This window comes from Osmerus mordax, chromosome 23 (genome assembly GCF_038355195.1).
Source record: "Osmerus mordax isolate fOsmMor3 chromosome 23, fOsmMor3.pri, whole genome shotgun sequence".
Classification (NCBI taxonomy): domain Eukaryota; kingdom Metazoa; phylum Chordata; class Actinopteri; order Osmeriformes; family Osmeridae; genus Osmerus; species Osmerus mordax.
This window is the reverse complement of record NC_090072.1, coordinates 9,820,181-9,833,628: the sequence shown is the minus strand read 5'-3', so window position 1 is coordinate 9,833,628 and position 13,448 is coordinate 9,820,181. Positions and strand designations below refer to the sequence as shown.

The 13,448-nt window shown below is 39.4% G+C and overlaps 2 protein-coding genes across 9 annotated transcripts in view; one reads left to right on the top strand and one right to left on the bottom strand.

Moving 5' to 3' along the window:
* The window catches only part of alpk1 (alpha-kinase 1), a 37,473-nt gene extending 29,780 nt beyond the window's left edge, over nucleotides 1–7,693 (bottom strand). For all 4 annotated transcript variants that reach the window (XM_067261253.1, XM_067261252.1, XM_067261251.1 and 1 more), the window contains exons 1-4: nucleotides 7,436–7,693; nucleotides 7,057–7,202; nucleotides 6,695–6,849; nucleotides 6,409–6,607 (exon numbers count right to left, since the gene is read on the bottom strand). In XM_067261253.1, the coding sequence (XP_067117354.1) occupies nucleotides 6,409–6,607; nucleotides 6,695–6,849; nucleotides 7,057–7,162 (460 nt within the window). In that variant the 5' untranslated portion in view covers nucleotides 7,163–7,202; nucleotides 7,436–7,693. The remainder of the gene's footprint in view (nucleotides 1–6,408; nucleotides 6,608–6,694; nucleotides 6,850–7,056; nucleotides 7,203–7,435) is intronic.
* A 232-nt stretch (nucleotides 7,694–7,925) lies between these two features.
* Nucleotides 7,926–13,448, top strand: part of LOC136967464 (RAS guanyl-releasing protein 2-like) — an 88,539-nt gene continuing 83,016 nt past the window's right edge. For 4 of the 5 annotated variants that reach the window (XM_067261260.1, XM_067261258.1, XM_067261255.1 and 1 more), the window contains exon 1: nucleotides 7,926–8,292. The gene's annotated coding sequence lies outside the window, so the exon portion shown is untranslated. Of the gene's footprint in view, nucleotides 8,293–11,022; nucleotides 11,093–13,448 lie in introns of those variants that run through there. The other variant, XM_067261257.1, reaches the window with a different exon arrangement.

Genomic DNA, 13,448 nt, shown 5'->3' with positions numbered 1-13,448 from the left:
GCCGCAATGGAATGCAAGTCGCACTTTTAATGCAAACGTTACCATAGCGCAGCCAACGTTGAGCGGTTCTATGCTCACCATGGTTTACTTGCAAATTCATACTACTTGCAGCGCACAGCTTGGATAGCTATCTAACTAGACAACATTCCCAATCAGGGTGGACACTCTAATTATCTAAACTAGAGAGGGTACAATTTCTGGGGAAATTGTAGGGTGTGCTTGCTTGCGTTGGTTGCAGGTGGGTCCGTCCTCTAAGTTTTTCCCTTCTAGTGATATTTCAAACATTTAGCCTACTCATATTGCATATTTCATTAAGAACACCCCTTTGAAACAGCTGCGAACCCCCTTTGAAACAAGCTACTGTAACAACGTTGTCACTGGCAGTATGGAATCGCGATTCAAACAGTACCGTCTGCTAACTGAAAATATGCCCCCCAAAACGTAAATAAGTTTGACATTAATGTAGGGGGAAATGGCTAATTCAAAATAAGTTTGCTAGAGGCAAGCTAGCTGCTGTTGCTCCACATTTCATTGATTGTTTGAAAGCGCCGGAAATGAGAACGTTTATTTTGACTTATAATACTTGCACTTATAGCGGTTCATGTTGTTTAATTGTAACTTGTTTAACTACTTGCTCTTATGGTTCTCCCCTTTGGCACTTCCTTTGGTTGTTCACAATGTGTGCTTCATGTTTTGGCTACTCGCAATGTTTTTGTGGCTATCTTGTTGTTATTACCAGTGACCTATGCACTTTGTAAAGCTCTCTCTTGGAAGTCGCTTTGGATAAAAGCGTCTGCTAAATGAATAAATGTAAATGTAAACAATAGGCAGCATTATTGTGAAGCAGAGCTAGAAATTTATATTCTAGCTACCGTACTGTAGCCTAATGAGGACTATTGTTCTACAAAAAATTTAACTTTGACTGTTGAAGTAAATGGGACTTGTTAAACACGTTTTTTTTTATTCATCAGCCTACTTACAATTTACCACGTTAACAACATTTATATTTGTAGTACTTGATGCAAGTTGAATTTTATCTAGATAGCAATCACACCAGCAACTGCTGAATTTAAGACAAGAAAGGAGTTTGGTAAATAGAACAGAATATACAAGGCAACCAATTGCATTCAATAAAACATTTTATTATACAATATGTCCAGTGAGAGGGTCAAGTTTGTTTTTAGTGAGTGGACCTGAAATTCCTCCCGAGCGTTGAGAGCTAGCCGGACGATAGGGGACCCCTGCAATTCATTGTTGCTAGCTGTAATCAGATGTAGTAACTAGGCTAATGAATAACTTGTATGCCAACGAACACCAATAACTAGAACTAATTTGACAAACGTGACTTCAAGTGCTTATACTCATCCTGATGTCGTGATTGGTTGACAACATATCAACTATCACGTCGTATGTATTGCCCTGCAATAATTCTTAAAAATAGTATCTTCGGGGGACTCATGTTTTCCAAATGGGCGCTTTTCTGTGTTTTTCACCTCTCCTTCCTGTTAAAAGACAGACAGTCCGTCTGTTCAATTAGGAGGGTCCGTCCTCTGCTAGATAGGCCCTACCTTTTCCGGTAGAAGTTAATGCCGTTGTGTTTTATGTTTTGTTGTAGTGTTTTCCTATTTGCCGTTTTGTTCTCCTATTTGCCATTGTGCTTTATGATTTGTTGTAGTGTTTTCCTATTTGCCATTGTTTTTTATGATTTGTTGAAATGTTTTCCTATTTGCCATTGTGTTTTATGATTTGCTGTTGCGTTTTTCTATTTGCTGTTGTAATTTGCACTTTTGTGCTCTTGCCGTTTGTACCCGCGACCACAGTTCCAGGCAACTTTTCTTGACGTAAGCAAATAAATGGGGTGCTACTTTACCCATTTCAGATTGGTTTCATTCTTGGCAAAAATCTGCAAAAAATATTCGATGAAAAAGCTAGTAGTATGAGCCAGGTTTGCGACTAGAAATTGCGGGAAAATTGATTGAATTGTCGGGTCTTTAGAGCAGCGTTCCCCCACCGGTCCGCGGACCGGTACCGCTCCGTGGGTCATTTCGTACCGGGCCGCACAAAAAAGAATTAATAACATCAATCAATGTTATTCAAATTCAATCAATTTCCCGGCACATTTGCAATGTAATGCAATGCAGATGTGCACACCGCCCCCTACCGAACAAGATGGGTAGCTCGGTCATCAGGGAGCTGAAGAAGAGCGGCTACTGACGTCACTCTGCTGCGCTGCTCAGAATGCTTTTTCGTTCATTTTGCATTTCTGCAAATGCATTTGAATTTGAATTGTGGTCACGATTTTGCAGCCACGTTCTTAAAATGAAAATGCATTTCTGGAAATGCATTTGAATTTGAATTGTGGTCACGATTTTGCAGCCACGTTCTTAAAATGAAAATGCATTTCTGGAAATGCATTTGAATTTTCAAATTTTACATTTCAAATTGAATTTTGGTATCTATTTGCTGGGGCATGTTTTGAAAATTAAATCTCAAATATCTATTTCTTTTTCATTTTAATTAAGTGAAAGATTGAGCACTCTTGAAGAAAATTTAAATGCAAATAGGATGATTGATTACTAATTTAATTTATGAGTCAAATAATGCAGCCACATTCTTAATATGAAAAAGCATTTCTGCAAATGAATTTGAATTTTGGTCACGATTTGCTTCCATAGATCACTGCCAGAAAAAGTGCAGCATGCAAATTTACGTAGAAGCAGAGTGGGGAACGGTGCAACAGAGAAAGATTTTGTTGTCTTGCCCGGAGAAGATAATGCCATTCGATTTGGATCTCATTCTTATAATAGGCATATTCATTTTTTTTCAAACCAGCGTGTTAGCATGAGTGAAGTAGGCCAACTTACGGTTTCAGGTGGTAGGCTACATATTCGACGTCGAACTATGAAAAATAAACCGTTGTTGGCAGAGTTTGCATTCAGCGTTTTTTGAGTCACCCGGTACTTTGTAAATGCACTTTAATGAAATGCTGCCATACCACCATTTTCCTTGTCGGTGTTATTTGGCAAAATGGCAAAGTAGGCTATGGCAGAGTTTGTAGTTCGGCAGCCAATTGTGCTCGTGCCGTGTGCAAAAAAACAAAGCGCAGATTAACGAAAGGGAAAACATTAACACCTTTTATTTTAAATTAAACATTTTTTGAGTTGCTTTATTTGTCTTAAATAATATAATCTACAATTTCTGTAGAACATTTCTTTAATTCAGCAATGGTGACACAAGCGGGAATCGGATCTCACACTGCCATACGGCAGCTCGACTAAACAAATCTTAGTCGACCAAGAGCATATCGACCAGAAAATTAACTCGTCGACTGAGTGGGGACAGCCCTAGTGCGTATTATGTTTAAATGCAATACACGGCATAACACCAAGTATCTCTAAAAAATATTCAGTGTGTGCCAAAATGATGTCCCCTGACAAGCCATGCTGATAAATTAGAACATCTATAAGGCCAGCATGATATCTCTGACACCACTATTATCAACATCTGCACTATAGCTTGTTTTTCTCCAGGTACCCCACAAGGTCTGCCTTTGACCTAGTGCAGTTGCTTTGGTCTAAGGATAACCACGCCCCTCTCATTTGCATGTAGGATTGGAAATAAATACAGCACAGGAATAAATGTGGCATTAGGAAAAAAAAGGCTAAGTGGCTTGGTCTCGGGCATAAAAATCTTCAAGATTGCGGGCTTCCGGAACTCCAGGATTTCAACCCCATTTGAGCAGAATGAGCGGTGGACTGGCCCCTATGAGGCAGAGGTCCACGACAGTGAACTGCATTTGAACCCAAAGACTAAATGTAGTTTTTTCAATTAAATATTCTGTGTGTTATGCTCCAAAAAATATCAAAATCTAAAATAACGTTTTTAAAATGTGTATTAGTTTGCACACGTCTGGGGGGTATTCGTCGTAGCTCGCTAAGCGGTTTAGCAAGCTAATTTTCAGGCTAAGATAAATAAAAAGATAAAAGCAACTTTCAATAAATCACCATAGTAACATATCAATTAGCACTAACCTGCTCCAGAGCAGGCTAACATAAGTGTAGCTGGATAAGCTTGCCACACCCCCGGAAAATAACATGGCAGCTCCCTTTTTGAGAGACCCAGTTGACCAAGGAGCTATATTTTAGTTCGATTAGCTTTCCATACCAATAGAGTTCTTCGCGATTGCCAAGATCCTTTATTTCACACGGATGAGTTCTTGTTTGAGCGATATCGATTCAGCCGACAAGGACTCATTTATTTGCAAGACCTTCTCGGGCCGTACATTGCAAATATCACACGCCGAAGCAAGCTTTATGCTTTATTATGAGCTTATGCTGCTGTATGTGAATATGTAACGCTATGTTTTAGGAAATGTCTTGTCTTAGCTGTTGTGCCTGTGCTTTTTATATGTTTCACTGTGGGAGAGTGGGAAACATCATATTGATTCCTTTTTATGTCTTGACATGTGAAGAAATTGACAATAAAGCTAGTCTACTTGAAACTTTAACTGTGCTTCAGACTCTGCAGAGCCTTGAGGTTTTTTGCGTCAGGTATAGGCTATGTTTTTATACAGTATAGGCGATGCAGAAAACATTGGCAAAGCCGCAGATGCGTTGCTGTAAGAAAAGTGTACTTGGCGCTTAACCAGCTGATGAATCAATTCATCATATTCCCTGGCCATGTCCCAGTCAATGAAATCAAAGAGGGATTTACACATAGGCCTACATACACATATATAGTACATGATATAAGCGCAGTAGCCTACATATATCCTCAGAAGTGTATATGAATTTGTATCAATTAGATACTCTTGGCTTTGTTTTTATCTAGCCTACTTATTCTGAAAGAGTTGAGATCATTATTTTCGCTAGCAAGATCTCATTCGATTATTAATTTCCATTAAGCCTACTGCCAGCAGGCACATTTAAAGAAATGTGATCTGATTGATTGGGGTAATGAGGCACTTAAGATGAGCCTATACATTTCCCCAAAACTTTCGCATTTAGCTTATCGGCAATTCTTTGCCAAGCTGCTCGTCTTGCTCTGGCAGCGGTGGCGGTCTTTGACTTAGCCATGATAATATGCTTATTGTCTTCGTAGAGACTCATTATAATAGTTTGCTCGGATGGCGAGAATAGCCTATCACCGCTCTCTCTTTCGTCTTTTCCGCCATCATACCGTTAGAAAATCACGGTTTTGGTGATCGACCTTTCCTGCCTTTTGAAGTAGGACATGCACGTGCAATTTCCCTGATTTAGTTTAGCCTGATTGAAATTAACCACATGATTTGGATGCGGATCGGCCGTTGACGAACCGATATTTGCTGTTCTCACTCATCTCGCTAATGTTAACGGGCTAAAGGGACAATTGATTAACTTAGCTTCAACCCTTACGACGAACGGGGCCCTGCTTATGACCAAACAAAATGTTTATATTTATGATAGTTTGTATTGTATTACCCCAAATTTTCAATGAATTCCTATATATTTCCTAAAATCCCCATCTTAACTTCCCATGGAAAGTTTGCAACCCTAATCAGCATCAAATATACTATACTGTTCATTAAGTAATATTACTAGTAACATAAACTCACCAAAAAAAGTTTGGAAACGTTATTTTGGTCGGTTATTCCTCCCCTTCAATAATACCAATTGGTATTGTATTTTATATTGTTGGAAAGCCTGATTAGTCACCTTTACCACGAGGTACAATTTGTAAGGATCGTGCATTCGTGGAACGAGCAACACAGCTAACCGTGTGGGTAGCGGCCCAAAAAAATTTGCCAAAATCCCCTGCAACATTCTTCTGTTGGTATTCACTCTCTTTGCTTGGTGGATTGGATGATTGCACAGTAATAAGGTAAAAACAAAACATACTGGCCATTTTTACACTTAATTCCTTTTACACTGTCAGGGACCTCAGTAGCGTGTGGAAGATCCTTACGCAGCCACAACAGCTTGGCACCTCCTCATGCTGGTCTCCAGCCTGGTCACACTGCTGTGGGATGGCATCCCACTCCTCAACCAGGATTTGTCGCAAGTCAGCCAGCATGTTTGCGTTGGTCACTCTGGCACATACAACACGCCCAAGCTGATCCCACTTGAAGCTCAAAACGAAAGTAAATACCAACAGAAGAATATTGCAGGGGATTTTGGCACATTTTTGGGGGCCGCTACCCACACGGTTAGCTGTGTCGCTCATTCCACGAATGCACAATCCTTACAGGTTGTACCTCGTTGAAAAGGTGACTAATCAGGATTTCCAACAATATAAAATACGATACCAATTGGTATTATTGAAGGGGAGGAATAATCGACCAAAATAACGTTTCCGAACTTTTTTGGAGGAGTTTATTATTATACATAGATAAATTGTTACAGCCAGAACCTAAATATAAGTTGAACTGACCCAAACTGAGGTAGACCCTTGCTTGCCGAATGACCAGCTGTGGGGAAATAGGTGTCCCTGGGTGGTGTCGGTGGACTTCCTTGGTGATCTTTAAAAGAGAACTAGAGTGATCTGCCCAATACAGAAACCGGTCCACTAGGAAGACCACAGAAACTGCCAACTTGGCTTCTTCTACCAATATGGCTGCCTTAAGGAGAGCCTATAGAAGCATAAAGAAACATTCAGCTTGTCAAAATGTATATGTTATATTGTTAGGTTGTAATATGTACAAATGAGTGATCATTACCAGTAATTGAGGTAGATGTTCACTGATGAGATCTTTGAGGTTGACTTGGTCCTGGGAGCTGACTGAATGCTTGTACTGCCATCGCTCCGGAACAAAGGGCCACTTCATATCCACAGCCTCCTGAAGCAGGCAGCTCAGTTCTACAGACAGAGACCCTAAGAGTATTGATACAGTGGTGAAACATGAGAAAGCAAAGCATCCCTAAAGCATTTTGAAATATTTTGTGATGGTTTAAAAATAACAGAAAGCTAGAATATATGCATCATAAATACACCATACAAATTAATCCGCTGGGGGCACAGATTGCCTAGTTTCTGACGTTCATCGCTAAAAGACAAAACCATCGCCCTCTGCTGGCTGACCTTTGTACTTCCAGTAATTGAACTTCGCTTCCGCAGTGGGTGCCATTGTCTGTCCTGCTGCCATTCTGCACTCTTCCAGCAAGAGTCCAATCTCCCAATTGTCCATGATTCAATCGTTTTTTCAGTATGTTCAAGTAGGCACAGACCTTGTAAAAAAAAGTAGGATGGGTTGGCTGTTAGTAAAGAATATTGGTCATGCATGGCATGAACCAAAGTCGAGACTTGAGGTAGTTAGCCTATTTATCCGTGCAGCGATTCCTAAACACGTCGATTGAAATGTGGATGTCGCTACAATTTTTCTGTCTAGTCCGACATGATCTATATAACAAGGCTAGATAATAATATCTAAAACTTTTGATAGAATGACGACGAAACCTACCTTTCTAAATGTTTAGTATCCGCTTGGGCAGGCTACAACTTTAGATAAACACACGAGGACGGCTGCAATTTGATTGGATTGTCCCAATCTTTCACAATCAGAAGAGTTTGGAAGTTTAGACAGGTAGAGCTAGCAAGGTTCCTTCCGATTTTCACAATGTGGGCATTTAAGTCTAACACACGGCTGTTGACTTTCGGGTTAAAAATCGTAAGACCGGAAGCATAGTTTATCAATGGAATGACCCAAAAATATGTTCAAAATTACTCTTACCCAAATGTCTGTAACATTGCAACAGTTTTTTTTTTTTAAATAGGCTACCTAGCCCCTAGGGATTAACCACTGGTTTTAATTTAGGTTTTATTATGTAACTCAGGTTGTTGGGCTGGTGAAACTATTTTGGAAGGGAGTAGAGAGTCTCCGCGAACCACCCTCAGTAGGCGGTACTGTGAAATTGTAGAAGTCAGATTTTGAACAGTCAGATTGAACAGCATAGGAGTTTGCAAGGGGAGCGGAAAAAGGCGAGAGGAGATCCAGCTGCAACAGGCATCTTTTAAACTGTCTCTTAGTGAGATTGTTGGCTTCATTTAAAGAGTTGGATCTGGTAATGTAACTGGACCTGTGGCATAGCGAAGCAATACATCTTATGTTGCTTTAATTTATGAATTCGTGGCTTTGCATAGTTATGCCGTGAGCTTGTGCTGTGAGGTTCTCAAAATTTCTCTCATAGCTATTTAAGACCGTACGACGCTTGTTGATCATAAATCATATGTTCAAATAGCAAATCTTTATCTCAGTCCAGTGTGAAATAATCATTAGCACTGGCCATTTCGTGGGATGGGACTCAACAAACTCTGAAGGTAAGGGTTGCTTAATTAGCAAGCCTGTTTGTATTTCTGAAGATTTCGAGACCATACAATATTACAATGAGACCTCATTATATGGAGTTGAATGGATTATGCTCCTATATATGCTGCGGATGTGCAAGATTCTTAGTTCTCGTGTCAATATTATGTGAATGGTGTAAAGAGCAGCTTAGTCAGCCATATAAAATGTGTTGGTGAGCAGGCACTGGTGGCGAGTTGGTGTTTTGGACGAGATGTTTTGGACAAGATGTTGCTTGTAAAAATGCTGCGGTGGTTAGTTGTCATGTTGCATCTGCAGCTATTGATAAGAGATTAGGCTCCAGATATCATGTTCTATTGATATTCAAACGGTTGAGTGTTCGCAAATCGAAGTGTCAATCAAATGAGTCGCTTGGGAGCTTTCGAGCATACTGTAACCTATGCAACACTTTTGCAGGTAATTGGGCTTGAGAGTATCCTCCCACCCACTTTATCAAGTGGGCCAATTTGACCTTACATAACTAAAACCAATTGTCATAGTTAACTTAATATGGTTTATTAGTCTAGTATGATATATAATGTCAACTCAAAATCTGAGGGGTCTCATAATAGCCTACATGCAGCATACGATTTTTAACAGTTGTTCATTAATTCCTCAAAATAACCACAGTTACTGTATTGCAAGACCAATACATTTCTCATTGCATCAAGTGTAGGGATATGTACATGCACCTGCTTGCAGCCATGCAATAAATAAAACAAGGGGAGGTCAAACTCTGGGTTAACTTAGTTTTGCTTTAAATCCACCACCTTCATTACATGGTGTCTGTCAGGGGAGATGAAGGGAGGCTTGACTCAGAGGTTTTCTCCCATTGCCCATGAAGCAATGGGGGATTAAGATGTAGCTCTGGTGTTTAGTCTGACGTTGATTTGCTCTTGTAGCCACATCCCTGATTTGACCAGCGTTTCTAGACGTTTTATTATGTTGGACTAAAGGATTCGACTTGTCAGTCTGTCTGTAACGGTCCCAGTAAAGCCTATAAATCTTGGTCCAATTCACCAACTTGTTCTGGGAAATTACTGCCAGAAAAAAAGGTCTTCTGAGGTCAGACCTCATCAGTTTGTTTGGTGCAGCTTATGTTTTGTGACAATCTGATTTTGTTGTTGATGAACTACAGTAATTATTTTAATATTGGACAACCATGAATACTGTGCTCTTCTGTATCCGTTACTGATTGAAAGAAACTAACCATCATGCAAATAAAGTGTCTGTACTATATTTCCTGCATAACCTTTATAGCAGGTACTCTGGGGAGGCTAGGCATTACACTGGTGCCTACATGAAGCATTTAGTATGATGTTCTGTCTACTATACCTGGTCAAATAGCATTAAATCGTTTTCAAGATTTGAAAACGTACTTGAAATAAGGAAATTTTGAGATGAGATGTATGTAGTCCTTCCATTCCTTCCTCTGCATTATATAAACTGTAATATATTATACACACTTTCAGTCATCTCAGAGACTGATCCAGTGTCATGGCCATTGGCTTGGTTAGGCAAGCAAGCCTTAATTGCATTCTTTATGAGATCTTATGCTAAATATAGAGGAGAATAAACATGATTATGTTAAGGTGATGCAGAGGTACAAAATGTATCCACTGAGAGCAAAATAAACCAACAAAGAAATTAATTACAGGGAGATGCTCAGAGGCATGCATTGCCATCACTGTTTTCCATGCAACAGCGCACCCCTCATCTTTCATCTGTCCCCTCTCCCTCTCTATTCCTCATCTTCGTTCTGTAACATGGTCTGTCAACTGGCTTGCTGTCTGAGAGAAAGATGGATGTAGCCATAAATCAAGCTTTTATAATTAACCGAAGTGAGGATAGACAGTCGGTAAGCTTAGTGGGAGAACACATTTAAAGGCAGTGGGCAATTGCACAGCTGTAGTCGACATTTTGATGAGTAGAAGAATAGCATCAGTGGGCAAAATGTGGATTACTATGAGCTACCATGTTAACATTGTGATATGCTGTCTTCAAGTTCTATACTTTTCAACAGGTGCATGATTAGCCTCACCTTTAGTTATGTTCACATCTGCCTGTTATAGAAAATGTGTGTCTACAATTATGTTCCTGGTTATCTGGGGCTAGATTAAATTCAAGTTTATGATTGTAGCCATGAAAACCTCTACAGATGCCTGCAATTACATGCAATTTCTTATCTAAAAAATATTTACAAATCAACAATCTATTCTGAGCAACCCTGATATGGTCTTTATTCTTCATATTACTATTACCACTCCCTGTGGGCAACACTAAAAACAATACAGGAAATACGGTTGTAAGTAGTTTTGGTAGGGAAATATAAACAGGAAGTAGTCAGTCATACTGTTAGGGCAAACATAATATATTGGTAGTTTGGCTGTGGTGAAATACCATCCCTGCAGTCTAATCAGCAGTGCTGTAAATCATTTAGAAAAAGTTTCTATAATGTTTTTATGATGACTAGAAAGTAAGCTTCATGTTACCCTGGACAGTAACTAGGCCATTGAGCAGAATTGGAGGTTTGGAAGATGTCCAGTAACAAGCTGGCCTTATCTCCCTTTGCTGTGGGTGTATCATGCAGGATAGGTTGGTGTCCTGTGTGCCCAGTTGGAATAGAAAGGACCACATTTGCATCTTGGGAGTTGAAAGTTTGCAAGCAGAGGTGAATGACTTGGGAGTGCACCACAACAGGATGTGAAACTCTGAAAAAACTTCACTGCAGCAACGAGAGTGTTATATAGATCATGTCGGACTAGACAGAAAAGAGTGAGAGCATTTTCTGGTTTTTAAATGACATCAAATGCACTTCAAGCTTCGTCCTTTCCTCACTCTTACTATTGAATCATTCATTCACTCTTGCTCTCATATGATCAGATCTGAGAGTTGTGTGTGTAAGAAATGGATATGTTGTGGTAAGAGTGTTTCATATGAAGATTTTGACATGAGGAACATGTATCACTAAAGGAGCGGGAAAGAATAATAGCATTGTTTGTTCGAATAGCTGTGGACAAACCCTGGGCAATTGTAATTTAGATGTGTAGACAGACACACAGTAACATTTCTGCTGGTTGTCATAGCTAGTTTTAACATCTGCCAAAGGCAGGAGTTGTGCAGGAAGCATCTGCACAAAACAATGAAAACGTTCAGGCTTTCAAACACCTTATTCTCTAACAATGAGTCTTTGTGGCACATCCTTATATATACATTCTCATTTTAAACCTATTATTTGTGCATTTGTTTTTGTTCATTTATCATGATGCCTGTTATGCCATTTTCCCATCAACCTATTATATAACGCCTTTTTGATAGCTTAATTGTTGTTTTTTGCACATCTTTTTTTGTCTTTATTATATTTTATTATGAGTAACTAAACACAAAACTAATATTGTGTCTAGTTAACTTATAAAAAAGATTCAAATAACTATTTCAATACTCACTGAGGGCTAAACAAACAAATCCTGTTCTTATTTTGAATAATTACTGAAATTGGGGTGTTTAATTAGGCTACTCTTTAAACTATTAGGGATTATGCACATTTTCAGTATCCACAGATGCCCATATAACTGCACCAAAACCAACCAAGGAAGACAAGGAAAAACTCTTGGGAGTCTAAGGGGGTCCCCTCTTCGTGAGATGGTTAGTGATACAGAGATGTGCAGATAATAGGCTGAATACAATTATGCAGTAAGAATAGAGATTAAAGTACAAAAGTGAAGTGATGGTAACACACAGCTATTAAGAGTTCTAAATAAGTAGAGCATTTGGAGTGTTCTGCATTGGCGTTTATATATCTGTGCAGTGGTCAACTACAGGGCTGGGAATCAGCATACCACAGGACATTCAGGTAGGAACCAGGGTTGTGTACTTTGCGGCCAACGGATTTTTGTTTTGAAATGAGAAAACCACGACTACCATTTAGAAATAGGAAAACCAAAAACGGAAAACAACCCATTTTCCGTTTTTAGTTTTGAAAAAATCCTGAATTCCATGTTTAAGCACATCAAAGAAAATCAGATAACGGTTCGTTTTTTCGTTTTCAGTTTTGTATTATCAATACTAAAAACAGAAAATGGGTCGTTTTCCATTTTTGGTTTTCCTATTTCTAAATGGTAGTCGTTTTGAAATGAGAAAAACAATATCTGGAAACATCTCAATATTGTTTTTCTCATTTCAAAACGAAAATCCGTTGGCCGCAAAGTACACGGACCAGCATTAGAGACCAAAGTTTGCATCTTCATCTTGGGCCACAAGAGGGTCAGTAAGCGACAGGGAGCTTGACATGGTCTGTAATAGGGGACAGATGTCAACATTGGTGACTAGGTACAAACAGTTTAGTGCTGAAGGTTTATAGAACGTGGAAGACAAAACGGTTCATTCTATGATTGTTAAGCGATCAGCATAGCTGCTAAAAGATAACTTTCACTGCCTGTAAAAAGTTTGGAAACACCTAGTCAATGTTTGAGACACAGGCACAACCTGTTTTTTTATGTTTTTAATGCATGAATTCATTCACTCAATCAATCACGGTTTGTAGGGCATTTAACCTACATGTATATAGTGTTAGCATGTTCTCCAAATATTGCCCCATTTTTTACCCTCCATCTCCATGTACTTTTTTTTCTCCCTAAGAAACTCAAGAGATACCTCCCTCCTGTATGTCAGGGACAGGAAATGTAGCCCTTCCTGCTCTCTACATGGCCTATTATCTGTAAATAGCAGTGGTCAAAAAACACCCAGCTTCTCCAAGGATCTATATCTGTCATGTACACGATAACCCCCTACCACAAACTCTTAAAACCAGGGGTGGTGGACCTGAGGGGTGTGTTTGTGCTGGGTCATTAAGTCTGGTATAAACAATGGGGTTGGTGCTTGAATATGTGTGCGTAGGCTCAAAAGCATGTGTTTTTATATGAGCAAGTGTTCATGTGTGTAGTGCAATTATTAATACTTGCTCAGGTTTATTGTGTGTGTCTGCCTTTGGCAAGGCACAACCTATATTCTCTCTCATATATATTATTTATTATTTTCCCACCATAACTCGTCCCTTAATTTTTGCACTACATAAACATTTTGATACAGACATTGTCTGTCTTGGTCCCGATTGCGTTGCTTGTATCCGTGC